This window comes from Primulina eburnea, chromosome 1, assembly GCF_022965805.1.
Source record: "Primulina eburnea isolate SZY01 chromosome 1, ASM2296580v1, whole genome shotgun sequence".
Classification (NCBI taxonomy): Eukaryota; Viridiplantae; Streptophyta; class Magnoliopsida; order Lamiales; family Gesneriaceae; genus Primulina; species Primulina eburnea.
In genome coordinates this window covers 22,959,989-22,976,503 of record NC_133101.1, presented here as the reverse complement: position 1 = coordinate 22,976,503, position 16,515 = coordinate 22,959,989, and the positions used below count along the sequence as shown (strand labels likewise).

General features: G+C 33.0%; 1 protein-coding gene across 3 annotated transcripts; it reads right to left on the bottom strand.

Annotated features, from left to right (window-relative positions):
* Positions 1-1,526: 1,526 nt before the first annotated feature.
* LOC140829400 (uncharacterized) lies at positions 1,527-6,615 on the bottom strand. 3 transcript variants are annotated; one of them, XM_073192613.1, is made up of 6 exons: positions 6,470-6,615; positions 4,403-6,088; positions 4,166-4,328; positions 2,940-3,103; positions 2,484-2,742; positions 1,527-2,024 (listed from the first exon to the last, which is right to left on the bottom strand). In XM_073192613.1, exons 2-6 carry the CDS (start codon positions 6,073-6,075, stop codon positions 1,917-1,919), a joined length of 2,367 nt encoding a protein of 788 aa, XP_073048714.1. In that variant the 5' UTR covers positions 6,076-6,088; positions 6,470-6,615; the 3' UTR covers positions 1,527-1,916. The 3 variants fall into 3 exon arrangements, with proteins under 3 accessions (XP_073048714.1, XP_073048723.1, XP_073048704.1); XM_073192622.1 differs by lacking the exon at positions 6,470-6,615 and having other exon boundaries at positions 4,403-5,131; positions 5,198-6,457; XM_073192603.1 differs by lacking the exon at positions 6,470-6,615 and having other exon boundaries at positions 4,403-6,456.
* Positions 6,616-16,515: the final 9,900 nt, after the last annotated feature.

The window sequence follows — 16,515 nt, the reverse complement described above, 5'->3', positions numbered from 1 at the left end:
ATGTCTATTCTGAAATTTCAATTTCAGTGTCATTTTCTCCATTAAACCGAATTTTCCACCGATGATTATGAAACAAACTTTCTTTCTTTTAATTTGATTCATTTTGATTTGATTAAATACATGTGCAACATTATGTTGAATATATTATTATTCACAATATAATTGTACTCAAGGTTCTCACTAGCAACTATTTGCTAGTACGTACGAGGGAACATGACAGGGCAACCATTCATGAAGCTATGGAGCAACAAACAATAAGTGTAGCCAAGGTAATATTTTAAGCAACCATTCAGTAATGACTTTGAAGTCATTATCCCTTAACTATTCATTTCAGCTCTTGATTGATGAAATAAATATGTTGCCTTGATCAACACAAATGTACTTGATATTTTGTTGTGTTGCAGTATTGATTTTCCTATATTTGAATATTTGACCACTGAATTATAGGTCTCGAGATATTTCAAAAAAAAAAAATCGGGATATCACATCCCTACCCGACGGGATCCCGAATGTTCGGGATCCCGAACATTCGGGTCCCTACACTTGTCTGGTACGGGATCGGGGAAAAAAAGATTCTCAATTTTTATCGGGACGTAGATTGGGTATGATAGTTACAGGACGGGTCCCTACCCGATCCCACCCCTTTCTGCTGTGATCACGTTTGATGATTGTTTATTGTGAATCGTTAGACGAGACGACAACTTGTGTGGAAAAGGAATAAAAGACCCTCCTTGCTAAGTGTGTATGATTTTAAAAAAAAAATTAAAGTGTTTATGCAAACGAAGTCTAGAAATGTTCGGAAAATTGGATTTTTAGTAATTATGTATATTATTTTTTTGGCATATAATTTTTGCATGTACACTAAAATTTAATATAAATATAATTTAATGTATGATAAAGTTTTGTATGAAATTAATCTTATGTAAAATATATTTTTACGTACAACATGATTATGTACGTAGTTGATTTTTTCTAACCTATATTTGTGTTTGGAAAATGAAAGTTGTTAAATATTGAAAGAAAAAATTAGTTTGGCGTTAGGGTGTAGTGTATCGGATCGAGCGAAATTCATGATTTCAAATGTATTATACTATTTCGGCTGAACTTGATCAAGAGGATTTCAAATTTATTTACTTTCAATTTAATAATCATCATAAAATAAAAGATTTCAAATAAACTCGAATCCTTGTCATTTGAAGTTTATTTTTCAAATCATTTATCAAAAGATTTTAGATAAATCCAATCTGGTGTCATTTGAAAATCATTCCACAACAATACTAAAGTAGATGTATTTTGGATTTTTATCCCTTAACAATCAAAATTTGATATTAATACAATAAATTCTGACCAGAACAAGGTCATGCAGAGCTGAGATATTAAAAATTAAATACTGAATTTAAAAAAGGAAAAAAAAAACATATTCCCGGACATGCTTATACAATCACATTTTCAAAAAGCAAAGATCATGAAAATACTAGGGGAATAAAACCAACATTAGCTTTGAATTCTTCAAGAATGGACAATATTTAATGTCGGATGCCTCCGTCGCATAGGGGAATATTACACTGATTGTGGCATGTTAAAGAAATTAAGGAAAAGCAAATACACAATCCATAAACTGTCAAAATGCATTGCCACACAATGCTCCAAAATGAGAACATGTCTATAATTATTGTACAGACATACAGAGAGGATCCCGCGAGCAAGAAGATAAAAAGTTATTTGCAGATACACCAAAAACAACACTACATCGCGAGCAACATAGCATTTCAAGCGACTAGAAACCATTCTCTACACTCTGGGACGATATGCGAGACTAACAGAACATTTTTTTAGCAAAATTTACCAAAGATCTACAGAAGCGAACAGGCTTTACCTTAGAGATGCGTCCTTACCAGAATGAAAACTAATGTACTTCACCGCCTCAAAAGCTTGTGAGAGAAAATCCTCTTGGAATATGGACTGTTTCGTGAGATTGCCTTGTGTGATTCAATTGCATCAACCAACAAATTATGGAGAGGACCCTGATTTCAAAGAAATATTATATGGTTTCGGTTAGCAAATGTTTTGTGGTTACATTATGCACTGAATGCAAATGAGGTGATCTCTGAAGTGTCGAAATTTTAAGTCATGATGTTTTTGGGGTGTGGCTCCTTTCTTAAATGAATCGTCTCAGGTGACATTTGGATGAAAATTTTTAATTTGAAGAATGGATTTGAATGATAACAGTATTGGATTTATTTCAAAACCATCTCTATTAATAGATTGCATTTAACTAAATTAATAAATGAAACATTTGAAATGCCTTCCATATAAATCTATCCATACAATCAAATGGATTGGTATGGTGTATGCTATGTATGGTGTATCCATTTTTCTTGCAAGATAAAATTGAAAACTTGCACAATATAATACAATTCGGGAAATGTAAATTTGCAAAAAAACAAATGATTAGAATTCGTAGACTGTCGAACACACCATACCTCAGAAACATGGAGAGCTTTTTGAACAACATAATTTGCATGCGGATCCTGAAGCAGCTGCTCAAAGTAATCAGCAGAAAGTAATTCATGGATGATCTTTGACTGGGTTTCAACGTTACAAAGGTCAAGACACTTCTCAACGACATGGCTGCTAAACTTTTGGGTGGAGAGATGAACATAATTATTCTCAAACTGAGAAGTCAACTTTGATGTAGCAGAAGGGATCTTAAGCTCCAAAATAAATTGGACAACATAATTTCTGCAGGCACAATATTTATATTACCTTTGTGGAATATAATCACATATATATGATATGTTTTATAATTATTTCAATGAAATGCTATTTTCTAGGCCAAAGCATAAAAAAGATGCTTTCTCCAAGATTAAAAAGCCGTACCAGTACCAGACTAAAAAATAATATTATGCTACACATATATGCTATAATAATTTGGTTACCCAAATGCATCTTGTGCGAGCAGAAGTCCGTTTGCTGAAATCTCTGCAACCAGATTTTCTCGCTGCTCTCCATTTGAATGCCTGATGCAACGTTGCAGAACACAGCATCCATGCTGATGCATTGCAATATTGACACAGTACTTTGCAGCAGCAGCAAAAATAAACTGCAATTACAATGTGTATACATAAATTTGGAATTGAGTAGCTAACACAAAACAAGAGAAGTCATGCTGATGATAACAAAGGAAACAGGAGCCACTAGATCATGGTTGGCAGACTGGATATTGTTCAGCCACCCGATTAACATTTATAATTCTTGAAACTAATAATGCAACTTTTTACTTCCAAAGCTAAGATCAAAACAATGACATCTTAGAAAATTGAACTTGAGCAAACAGAAATGGGACTTTGAGTTGTTCCCGTGTAACGTCACTGATGATGCGGTCTTTCTCCATTTCACTTTTCTTGGAAACAGGTAGAGTCTTATCCCGTTTCTGGGTGGAAAGGAGTAGTCAAGTTTGGAAAAAGACGGGATAGCTAGCTCAGCTATCAATGTTTGGGAAAATAATGCGGCATCTTAGATTGAGTGTGGGTTCAAGTTATAATTTTGATTTCATTTTTATACAGAAAATTTTGAGTAGCTAAAAAAATTAGTCGTTTCATGGGATGAAATGCGTGATTTCATCAGTTACGACACTTTATGAAGTTACACTTCACACATTAGAGAAATCCCAGAATGTATAATGTAAGAGATTCAACATGTTACAATGAAATGTTAATAGGCAAAATCTCAATGAGCTCTCAGTAACATCCAGACAAATTTTACTGAGTTGTATGTATGCATTGAACTGAAATGAATTTAGACAACACTTGGCTTTTCTAGACATCTAATCACATCATGCTAGAATGCTCTAAGCACCTTTGCACGATCAGTTTCAATCTCAATTAATAATTAAAACATAAAAGCAAATTAGTAAACCACATGGTGACAAACTTTAACAAGGTTTCTTTAACTGCTCGTTGTATCTTAAAAGATTACAAGAGTGTCGACAAAAATAAAATTTTAATATGCAACTGGATCAAAAGTCCAGATACAATTCCTCTCTTTTATTTGTAGATACACTTTTGCAATGATTCGAACCATGATCGAAACTATAAGTGTTACAGAAAAAGGATTAAGAAGCAAAGCAGTTTTATAAATGGTAAAGTTATAGATCGGTAATTACCTTGCTATCTTCATTGGTAAAGCATTGCAAGCATCTCTGGACAACGTGATTACCATTTAGGTCTTTGATAAGGGCTAGAAAGCCTGGTTCAAGAGCTGAAATAACAAGCGATATTTGATGCCTTGTTTTGAGAGTCTCGATCAATTTCTGCACCACTCTAGTTCTAACACCAAAAAAGGCTAAAGGTTAATAGGCCTGCAGAATGATTAACTAACCTAAGAAACGTAATAAACATACCCATGTGTATTTAGAGAGATTCGAACAAGCTCCCCAGGCGTCTCAGTCACCCTGAGCAGTATGTTCATTCTCTGTTCTTCATTGCACACTCCCAACAACTTTTGCATGAGATAGTTTCCGAATGGGTTCATCATGAGTTCGACTACATGATCAATTATCTCACTGTATATTATCTGCACATCTCGAGAAGTTCCTTCATCGAATATCTTTTGCAAGAAACGGCAACCGTGCTGATCCTTAGCTATGTGATATATGTATCCTTGAGATTCTGCGAGGGAGCTAAACTTTAATGGCAGAGGAAAAGGATAGAACAATTTTGGACTCTGGCAACTGTCTTGAGCGGCAGCAGTTGAAAGACGAGCATCAAAATGTGGCCTCTTTTCTTGAGTCATGCCAGCACGGTTCTCTTGATGAAGATCTTTAGCACCGTGTCCCCTAGAAAAAGCTTGTCCTCTGTTCATCTCGTAGTAATTCATGCATTCTTCCCCTTGGATTATCAATCTATCCTCCATGGTAAACGCATCGCTCCCTTGAGGCACTCTAAGACACAAAGGTACTTTGCTTCTTTCAGTGGGTGCCGATGGCTGGTAATGACGTAAATTTTCCCCATTAGACTGAGACATCAGCCTCCCCAATTGATTCACAGCACGAGGAAATAAGGCATTTCTAGGTTCAATCAGATTCATTTCATTTTGAGAAGCATAAAACAGATTATCACCTACCAAAGACCTATTCGAAGCGGAAGATACATCAGAGACACCAAATCCGATTGGAAGATTATCACCTTCCAAAGACCTATTCGAAGCGGAAGATACATCAGAGACACCAAATCTGATTGGAAGATTATCGCTTGTCAGCATGTTAGTCCTGTAAAATGGAGGACTTGGAGCAGAATTAACAAACTCTGAACGAGCAAACAACCCATCCGAACGACTAGAGAAATGACGGGGTTTCAACACATTGGCAATTCTATGGTCATGTTGCATTTCCAGTACGGCCGAACCAAGCTGGCCCTTAAAATTCAAAGGTCTACAAGGATTGTTCAGATTAAATCCACCACAATCTGAAAACCCCTTCCTATAAATATCAGATTCGCGGAGTTTATCAAGATTCATCATGATAGCCACATTTACGGATGGATCACTAGATTGGGAACCATTAGAAGATGCCAAAACACCCTCTTGCTCACCACTGATGCACATTCTACCGAAATTCTTGGACAAATTCAAATCATTGATAAAATTCCCGTCATTAGCCTTCATACAATCCAACCAGTACCCATTACCAGGAATCAAGTGGGGCTTCAGCTCTTCAAATTGGGGTGGGGTAGGTGAACCAATGTCAGAAAGTGAAAGCCCCGCAGAAAACAAGCTTGAGGAAGAGCCGTCAGATTGTAAAGAAAACCCACTCACAGGGGAAGATGCACATGTATATTTATGCTTAAAAAATTCATCATCATACATAACACGACCGTTCATATTCTGAATCACGCATGATGCATGACCATAGCCATTGTGAACAAGATTATTGTGCTGAGGATGAACATTACTAACTGCAGGGTGAAGATTCAATGATGTTGCATGAGGGATCTCGCCCAGTAACCTTTCAAGCTCATCATCATCCTTCATGTTTTCTACACTCTTCTTCTCAATCTTCTTCACTCCTTCAACCATCAAACAAAAACAACTACAAGAAACAACAACAAAAACAGAAATAGAAACACAGGGGAAAAAAACACAAACACCCAGTAAAGAAAAATAAAAATACAACGCCGCAAGATTTTACAACAAAACAATGCAAGAATCAAAACACCCACATCAAAAACTAATCAAAAAGACGAGAAACTCATAATAGATTATCAATTTTAGCATCTGGGCTGGTCTCAGAAAACCAAAAGTATTGATGATAAATATGGATGGGGGGTTGGGATAGTGAAATTCCAAAAGCATTCCATTTTATTTTTCGTTTCAAAGAAATATTTATTTCCCCTTTTTTCCTTTTTCTAGTCCATTTGTGTTTGTTGGTAAAACATGCAAAGATGGATGGATTTAACACACAAATACGTACATTCTCTGTGTATTATACACACACACACTCCACTGGTACGGTCTCACGCCATTAAAGCGTGAGAAGAGGAACAAACTCTCTCTCTCTGAGACTCTCTCTCCCCTCCGCCCCCAAAATTCTCACTCTAAACATATATCCGCAACAGATTCGAGAAAAAAAAAATCCACACTTTTTCGAGTTGAATTTTTTTTGTTAAATAATAAATACCGAGCTAGAGGCACACGTAGCCGAGAATAGGCTTCCTGGGTTTTTCATCAAACGTTGTACATTAAAAATTAAATTAATGGGCTGTGTAATTAAGTTTTAATTACGCTTAATTATGTAATTAAATTAATAAAAATCATGAATGGCGCGATTAAGAAATCCTACCTTCACTTTAAGTAGCGTGTAGGACACTCCCCTACTTGTATGCTGACGCTTCATCATTTGCATATAAAGTTCACCTCATTGGTCGCGTGGGAAACCTTTTTTTTAAAATTTGTAAAAAATAAAATTATTTTTAAAAAAAAAAAAACAAGCTGTAAATATTGTGCACATTAATAATTTTTGTATATATAAGATTTATAAAAAGATATAAAGATAATATCTCGTTGGCTGCTATACAATGATCATATACATGTATATTTTGAGTCGACTAAAGATTTGTTATCACCGGATATCGAATCCGACACCTCCTTTCAAATTTGGGGTATCAGTGTCAAATGAACTACACATCTTCCACAATCATAAATCATTCTTTTTCTAAGATGAGTTAAATTAGTCTTTGTATGTACCAAACTGTTAAGTATTTTTGTGTAAAATATTAGATATTATATTAAAACTTGCACTTTAAAATTTTTTTTTATGAGAAATTTATATTTAACCAAAATCGTTATTCAAGTGTGATAATTTTTATAATTATATTAAGTGGGAAATATTTTTGTTATATTTAAAATTTATGTTGGTTTATCATTAGTCTTGGTTTTTTTAGTATTTTGTGATTATAAGATTTTATTTATTTTAAATACGACCCGTGAAACCGTCTCACACAAGTTTTTGTATATTTCAAATCACTAATTTATTATAATATAAATATTATAGTATAATATAAATATAGCATGATGTCTCACACAAGTTTTTGTATATTTCAAATCACTAATTTATTATAATATAGAATATTATAGTATAATATAAATATAGCATGATAAATATAAAATAAGTAATTAGCATATTTAAATAATAATTAAAGACTTGCAAAAGTTGAAAGATTTAAAATCTTAACAACTTTCTTTTTTTTCGCCACCTTATTATTCGGAGATATCCTTGTGATTTCCTTTCTGTTAAGATTACATTTGTTGGTATAATATTTGTTCATAGACACATCGTATTGTACAACACAAAAATTTACATTAGATTTTATAAAGTAGTCAAAATACAAACATTTTAAAATAAATTTCAAAGATATATAATTGCATTTATCGTAAAACAGATTGGATAGATATGAACAATAAATTTGAAATTAAGCTACTTCAAAAAATATATTCGATTATTTTAATAAAAAAAATATCAACTTCATTTCGAAAAGCTTTTTATGTAAATGTATGCTTTTTAAAATATATTTTACAACAACAGATTAACAATTGGTTAAATAAATTCAATAATTAAAGTGTGTTACCCTATATTTCTAAGATAAATACAAGCAAACACACCCATAAAAAAAAAAAAAAAAAAACAGTGGTTGAGATTCAATAAAGTTTATTATAATTGGTTACTATTTATTCAAATGTCATGTTTTATTTTTATTTAAAAATAATTATTATTTTCGTGTCAATGTTATATAAAATGCTTGCTTACATCAATTCAATAATTAAAAAATAATAATCTTCTTTGCATCATAAAGAAATAAACGCATACGCCACATGTATCGAGCAATTAACATTAAAAGTGAAACAACAATGTTGAAATTTACGCTAATTCATATAAGTTTTAATATTTTATTATTATTATAATATAAATATATTTTAATTTTTCAATTATTTATTTTCATGCAATATGTTTAATAGCTTGTAAACATTTTCCAATCTTTTGAACCGAGATTAAACAAAAAATATATATTTTTAATTTTGAATCGAGCTTGAGCTCGAATATATCTGATTCTGGTAAAATTTTAGCCCTAAAATTTTTCATATTTGACTCAGTTCAGTTCGTTTAAACCATTAATCGAGAATAATAGTGGTTAGAGTTAATGTCCACGCACCCAAAGGTTAATTTTTTTTAAATGATGATGAAATCTGTAATCACTATTTATGGATGTATACTGAATAAATCATATGATAATTGTTATTCGTGCAAATCATGTTAACAAAGTAAATTGTAAACCCTCCGAGATGATAAGTTGAATTTGGCAAAAATTTGTGTGAGACTGTTTCACAGGTCGTATTTTGTGAGACGAATTTTTTATTTAGATCATCTATGAAAAATATTAATTTATATTTTAAGAGTATTACTTTTTATTATAAATTTTGATAGAGTTAACTCATGATCTCACAGATAAAAATTCGTAAGACCGTCTCACAAGATATCTTTGAATTTTTGTTACAATTTAATGAGTTGACAATTAATGAACCAAATTAAAATAATAATTAACGTGTTTGTGGACCATATTGTGTCCCTATCCAATAGTCACTGTCAACAGGGGCAACATAGTATTACTGCGCAATGTCATATTCAGAATCCAGAAATGGTTTAATGTTGAAAACCTTTATGAATATAAAATCACTAACCCCATGTTTTATGTTTGTAATATTGGAGAACTTATTTGCTTCTTATTTTTGGATAAAACAGTTGTTAAAAGAAAATGTCGAAAAAGATTTTAGTATATACATTGTTGTGCTACGCGTTTACGTATTTTCTTTATGATTTACGTAAAAAGTTTTGGAAATATCTAACTACTCTGCCGTTGTTTTTGTTGTTGCGTATATTATTTGACTTTTAAAGCTTCGATGGAGCCTCGAGTTGTGGTAAATATACCAACTAAGATTCGAGGTATTCATTGCTTGTTTTCAAATATTAAATGTTCTTCGCAAAATTATTTCTCAGTATAAAGATTCGTCAATTTTAAGAAAGAGGGGAAAATAAAATATAAAGGGTAGGCTTCTTGTGAGACGATCTCACGAATCTTTATCTGTGAAACGGGTCAACCCTACCGATATTCACAATAAAAAGTAATACTCTTAGCATAAAAAGTAAAACTTTTTCATTAATGACCCAAATAAGATATATGTCCCATAAAATACGACATGTGAGCCCGTCTCACACAAGTTTTGTCAAATATAAAATAAGCATTATAAATTTATTAAGAAATTAAAAGCATAAAAACTATCCTCAAATGGAAAAACCCATGCCTCTTGAAAAAATAAATATAACATAGAAACAGTTATAGTAAACTAGCTCCAGAATGCACGCATTAATGCATGCATGTTTAGTTAACAAAATTATAAGTACTCTTGTTAAAAATAAATTTAAAATTTTTTATTTTAAAATATGTTCTTTAAACTTTTTTTATAATTTTTAATGTTAAAAAAAAAAAGAAAAAGATAACGGGGGTTAAAAAAAATAGGGGTATTTTTGAGAATTCAAAAAATTAGAGCCCGATACTATTTTATCTCAATTATGACTTAAATACTATATATAGTATATAGATAGATATACCAACTAATATGTGTGATAGGTTTGGAATTTTTTTTTTTTTTAGAATTAAAAATTGCTCTTTAAAAACTATGCCTCGAATATTTTTATTACCCTCTTTAAGAAAAAAATTACTATAAAACATAATATAAAAATTATAAAATTCATTTATTTAGAAATTAAAAGCATATAAGTTATACTAAGTAGAAAAAACCCATCATCCTTAATTTTTATTCTTAAAAAAAAATAACATAGAAACACAAAATGAACTTGTTTGATAAAAAATCAATAACACAAAAAAATTTCAAATAAATAAGAACACTAAACTTTATATTTGTAATAGGAAAAAATTTGTGTTTAAATAAGAATTTCAAATAAGAATTTGAGTGAACTTTATATTTGTAATAGGAAAAAATTTCAAATAAATAAGAACACTAAACTCAAATTTGCAGGTTTTAATTTTGCAATTTGGCCCGTATTGCAAATATATATATTTTTTTACCCCCAAAAATTACCTATAAAAATACATGTCATTTTTTATATTTCACACATCAATTTATCTCAACTTTACATTTCTCTATAATCAATATCTTTCTTTGCTATAATTTCTCCAAATATATTCAATAATTGTGTTATAATTTTATCTATAATCAATATTCTTTTTATTGTTATTTATTTACTATTTCACAATTTACTCATATAAATAATTTGAATTTCGATGACATCATCGTCAAACCGTGGTGGAGGCCTTTGTTGGTTCATCATATTAATTGTTTCAATAATAAAATTTATGGGTCGTTAGGATGGTCCAGCATCGGCCGAGGCCTTTGTTGGTTCAGCCTAATGGCCCATGATCATTACAAAAAAAGGCGCTTTTTTTGTAACGATCATGGGCCATTAGGCTGAACCAACAAAGGCCACGGCCCATACCCACGCACCACTACTGGTCATGGGTCGTTAGGATGGTCCAGCCCATGCACCGCCACTCACAGAGCCTTTTTTTGTAACGATCATGGGCCATTAGGCTGAACCAACAAAGGCCTCTACACATACCCACGCACCACTACTGGTCATGGGTCGTTAGGATGGTCCAGCCCATGCACCGCCACTCACAGAATATCTCAATTCTGGAAAGTGGTTTCTTTCGCCTTCCTCAACACTTGAACCTAGGACCTCCAGGATAAATACCTAGATTCCTAAGTGTTGGTACCAGTTGTTTTGATCATTAATCATATTATTTAGGCAATGGTCTAGCAAAGCGGTCAGATAAAGATGTGCACATTTAATCTGAGAAGATGTAGGTGTAAAACCCAACCAAGTTGCGCAGCGCTATTGTAAAGTATGTTTGTTATACGTGGTATATACACCACTGATGGGCATGCCATCAATATTCAACCTCCCAAATAAGAGCAACGTCCTATAGGGTGATAGTTGCCTCGCCGATTGTAAGGTGAATGTGTGTGTCTCACGACGCCGTCTCTCAACAATGGCTGTAAGCAAATAATTATCATAATTTTTAATATGAACACACTGAATGACACCATAGAAACCCATGCGTGCTAGACAAAGGCGGACACGGAGGTGAATCACAGCATTATGTAATCTCCAAAGACATTTGTCAGACCGATGTGGAGGAATTAGTGCATCCATGTTTTCAGCGTTGATATTATTTGATATGTGTCTACCCCGCAAATACAACACATTATATGTATTTTCAGTTATCTTGCAAACAAAAAATCATGATATAACAAATATTATATTTTTTATCAACAAAATTTAACTATATATTTTATATTAAACGAAATTATTCCTTATCTGAAGTTTCTTAACTGAGTTGAATTGATTTAATCGGGTCGATTATAGGTTCAAATTTGTAGCACTTCTCCAGATTTTCCCTTTGAAATAAACTTTACCAACTTCAGAAATATATATTTGGACTTGATCGGAGTTTGATAAGAAATTAAAAATGAAATCATACTACGTTAAATGAAAACTTTTATATATGATCCTTAAGCCTTATAAATCCATATAAACTAAGGAGCATCTAGTTTAGAATTAAAGGGAAAAACAAAAACAAAATTACACAATTTGTTTTTTTTAGTGAAACATAAATTCCATTAAAAACGGTAAAAAGTTGTTACAAATATACTGGGAAACCCCAGGAGATAATCCGAAATTAAATGATATCAAACAACAAACTACCTCAACTTTCTAAACATTATAAAGAAGTCATAAGATTTGTCGCCTCAGGAACACATCGGTATGTATGGATCTAAGGATGTAAATGATCCAAACCAAGCCGAACAGTATCAGGCTTGAGCTTGACTCGTTTAAGATTAATTCAAGCTCGAGCTCGAGCTCGAGCTCGAGCTTGATTCGAGCTTTTATCATCTGGCTTGAGTTTGGCTCGTTTAAGATTGATAGAGCTCGAGCTTTATTCGAGCTTTTATCATCAGGCTATAATTCGACTTGTCTTGAAATTACTAAGCTTGTGAAAAGCTCGAGTTCGACTCGATAAAAGCTCGTTTATCATGTTAATCAAGCCGTGCTCGAGCTTGGTTTATTAATAGTTCGTTTATCATATTTAACAAGCCTGATTTGAGCTCGACTCGTTTTCGAGCGCGTAAAACATACAATTGAGCTCGAATTTGAGCTGAATTCGAGCTTGTTAAAATTAAATATATCTATGAACTAATTTTATATTAGACATAAAATTTTAACTTTTATTAGTACTAATATTTTTATTTGTCAACTCAACAAATGAGTCAAGCTCGAGCTTACAAGCCACATAAACAAGCTGAGTTCGAGCTCGCGAGCCTATTAACGAACATGTTTGCGAGCTCACGAGCCAAATACGCTTAGGCTTGAGCTTGGTTTGATTAAGTTGTCGAGCTCAAAATCGAGCTTGAGCTTGGTTTGATATGATTAACAAACGAACTCAAACAAGCTTTTTATCGAGCCGAACTCCGAATAGCACGCGAACGATTTGGTTTGTTTACATCCCTATATGGATCTTAATCTTCCTGAAAATTGCATTAGTGTCTGCCTTATCTCCTTGAAACATGATCCTGTTGCGAATATTCCACACATTGTACACCGTTGCTGAAAGAGCTGTTGTTCCTAGTCTAGATAGCAATGAGCTTCCCCTGTAAGTAGTCCTGAAAGCACGTAAAATAGTTGATGGAGAGCTCATTAATTTCTTCATGAAAAATTTTGCACTTGAAAGCAATGAGCCAATGCCTTACCGCATCCCAAATATCCTTCAAAATTTTGCACTTGAAAAGGATATGGGAAACTCATTCATCTTCAAGTAGACAAAGTACGCAACAGCGATCATTGATAAACCCCAATCTATCTCTAGTTAGAAGTTTACCATGTGCTAGCAACCAAAGAATAAATCGGTGTTTTGGGAGTATGAAGTTCTTCGCGAGAAGAGGCTTCCAAGGCCACAACCCTGTCGCTTGGACAAAGAAGTGATAAGCTTTAGTTAGACCACCAGCAGTCCCAAACCAAGTGTGTAGGCATGCGACAGCTTGTTGAACTGAACCCATTTGTTGCAATAATTCATCTCGGATGCACAAGATTTTTTTGATCAAAGGTGATCAGTCTTTATGCCAAACCCAAGTCCAAACATCCCCATAACAGCTTTAAACGTGGCTCACCCACTTGATCTACAAACTATCTTTTTTCATATGAATATTCCATAAAGTTTTGGCAAGCAATGCTCGATTCCAAGCTTTCAAATTCCTTAATCCCAATCCTCCATCCGCAACCGGTTTGCATAACATAGACCAAGCAATAGGAGGATGCTTAGTAGGCCACACAAATTTGCGACAAATGGAGTATACCGCATCAATTACACAGTTTGGTATCGGAAGTATAGCAAACCAGAAACATTCAATTCCTTGTATGACAGATCTTATCAATTCAATTTTGCCAGCATAAGAAAGTGAGTGTGTAGGCCAATATCTAACCTTCTTCGAGATGTTGTCTATGACGACATTGAAATCTGCTACTCGGAGTTGTCTCGCGGCAAGGGGAATCCCTAAATATTTGAAAGGAAGTGATCCAAGAGAGAAACCAATGGCCGAAATAATATCCTGCGACCTAGATTCATCAACACTGGCAATGAAAATATTTGATTTCAATGCATTAATTCTAAGACCCGCCATGTCTCCAAATTGGTTAAGGCAATGCATAATCATGTCCACACTACATCTATCCCCATAAGATAACAACAGCAGATCATCAGCATAAGCTAAGTGAATAATCCGAAGGTGAGCACATTTCGGGTGGAAGGTGAAAAGGGGTGACCGAGACATTCTCCTTAGCATTCGAGATAGTACTTCAATGCATAAAGAGAATAATAAAGGGGAGAGTGGGTCTCCTTGTCGCAAGCCTCTCTTACCATGAAAATGCCCATAATACTGGCCATTAATCACAAGAGAATAAGAAACAGTGGTCACACATTCCATTATCCAATCAACAAACCTGGGAGGGAAATTGAGAAGCACAAGAACTTCTTTCAAGAATCTCCAATCAACCGTATCATAAGCTTTCTCAAGATCAACTTTCATAATGCAACGTGGTGTACCACGTTTGCGAGCATATTTTCTCAACAACTCTTGTGCCAAGTGAATGTTATCAACAATAGATCTCCCTTGAATGAATGCCGCTTGAGCTCCATCAATTAAATCTCCCATGCAACCTCTCAACCTGTTGACAAGAATTTTAGAAATAATTTTATAAAATACTGTACAACAAAAGATAGGCCGATAGTCCTTGACTGAAGATGCTGAATTCGATTTTGGTACAAGAGCAATAAGTGAGTGATTCCATTGTTTGAGTATCCTTCCTTTAGAGAAGAATTCAAAAATAGCATTGCAAACATCCTCTTTAATGATATGCCAAGATTTCTTGAAGAACTTGGCCCCAAACCCATCGGACCCCGGGGCTTTATCATCGTCAATATCATGCAAAGAAATCTCAATCTCCTCAACCGTGACTTCATCTGTTAATCCCCACCAATTATTCTCTTGTAAAACCTGCCCTTCATTAATGATATCAGAATCAGTGTTTGTGCGATCAACTTGGCAACCCAAAATTCTGTTATAGTACTGAACAAAACATTGAGCAATCTCTTCGGTGTTAGAACAAGAAGTGCCATCTTCACGCTGTACAACTATGATGGCATTGCGCTTGTTATTGTTCATTGTTCTAAGGAGCATCTATTTAGAATTAAAGGGAAAAACAAAAACAAAATTACACAATTTGTTGTTTCTATTCTGTGTTGTCATTGTTCATTGTTCTGCTTCATAAATTTTTTTATTTTGGTAGATAAAAGGATTATTTATCTTCACATTTGTCATCAAAATTCACTATTTTCAAGTACTTTACTTCTTTATATCTATTATTTTAGAACATATATAAAACCTGCATATTTTAGTATTTCAAGATTACTAAAGATATTTTATTAGAAGTCTAAACTCAAATTGGCCAGTATTAACTTTAATCAAGACATTTTGGGGTACTTTTATTTATTTATTTATTATATAATAGTTGATTTTTTTCCTGATAATATCATATTTGCACGTGGAGCTTCATTATAGGCTTGTTAGTTAAGACTTTGTTATTGGGACATATACTTCTTAATTTTCCTCAATTTTAAATGTCATAATATTAATTGTTTCAATAATAAAATTCACTCAAACAAATTTAGTACAATAAATCAACGAACAATAATAAATATAATGAATAAAAATAATAATGTTACCTCTTAAGATTCGCTCGTATGAAATAAATGAAAAATCAACGAACAATATAATAACCTGTCAATGTTAAACATTCTTATAAAAAAAATACATTATAAAACAACATTAATTCAATAATAATAAAATAAATTAATACCTGACAATTTTCGATAACATATAAGTTATAAACACAACGTCCGACTGAGAAGAAATATTCTAACACAAAATGTGGAGGAAAAAACGAAGCCAAAAAAAAAAATCAGATTTTTGGCGAATGAATCAGAAGAAATGTCGAAATGTTAGAAAGATAAGCTGGTGTGGTGTATGTGTTCGAAAGGCTCGAGGCGATTTAAATAAGGGAATATGTGGCAGTGTGTCACAGATTCTAATCCGTGACCTGCAATCCGATATTTAAAAAAAATGAGAATCCAAGAAACATTTCAACGGATTGTTATATTTTCATAACCCACCCCATTTTGCCATATTTTAATAAATACATTTTAAATCTATATTATTTTTTTAAAAAAAACCAAACAAATTAGGCTTGACATAAATTTATCGTATATCAATTTATGTGAAAATGATACTCATACTTATTACACTATTTTAGAAGACTAATTACATTTACGA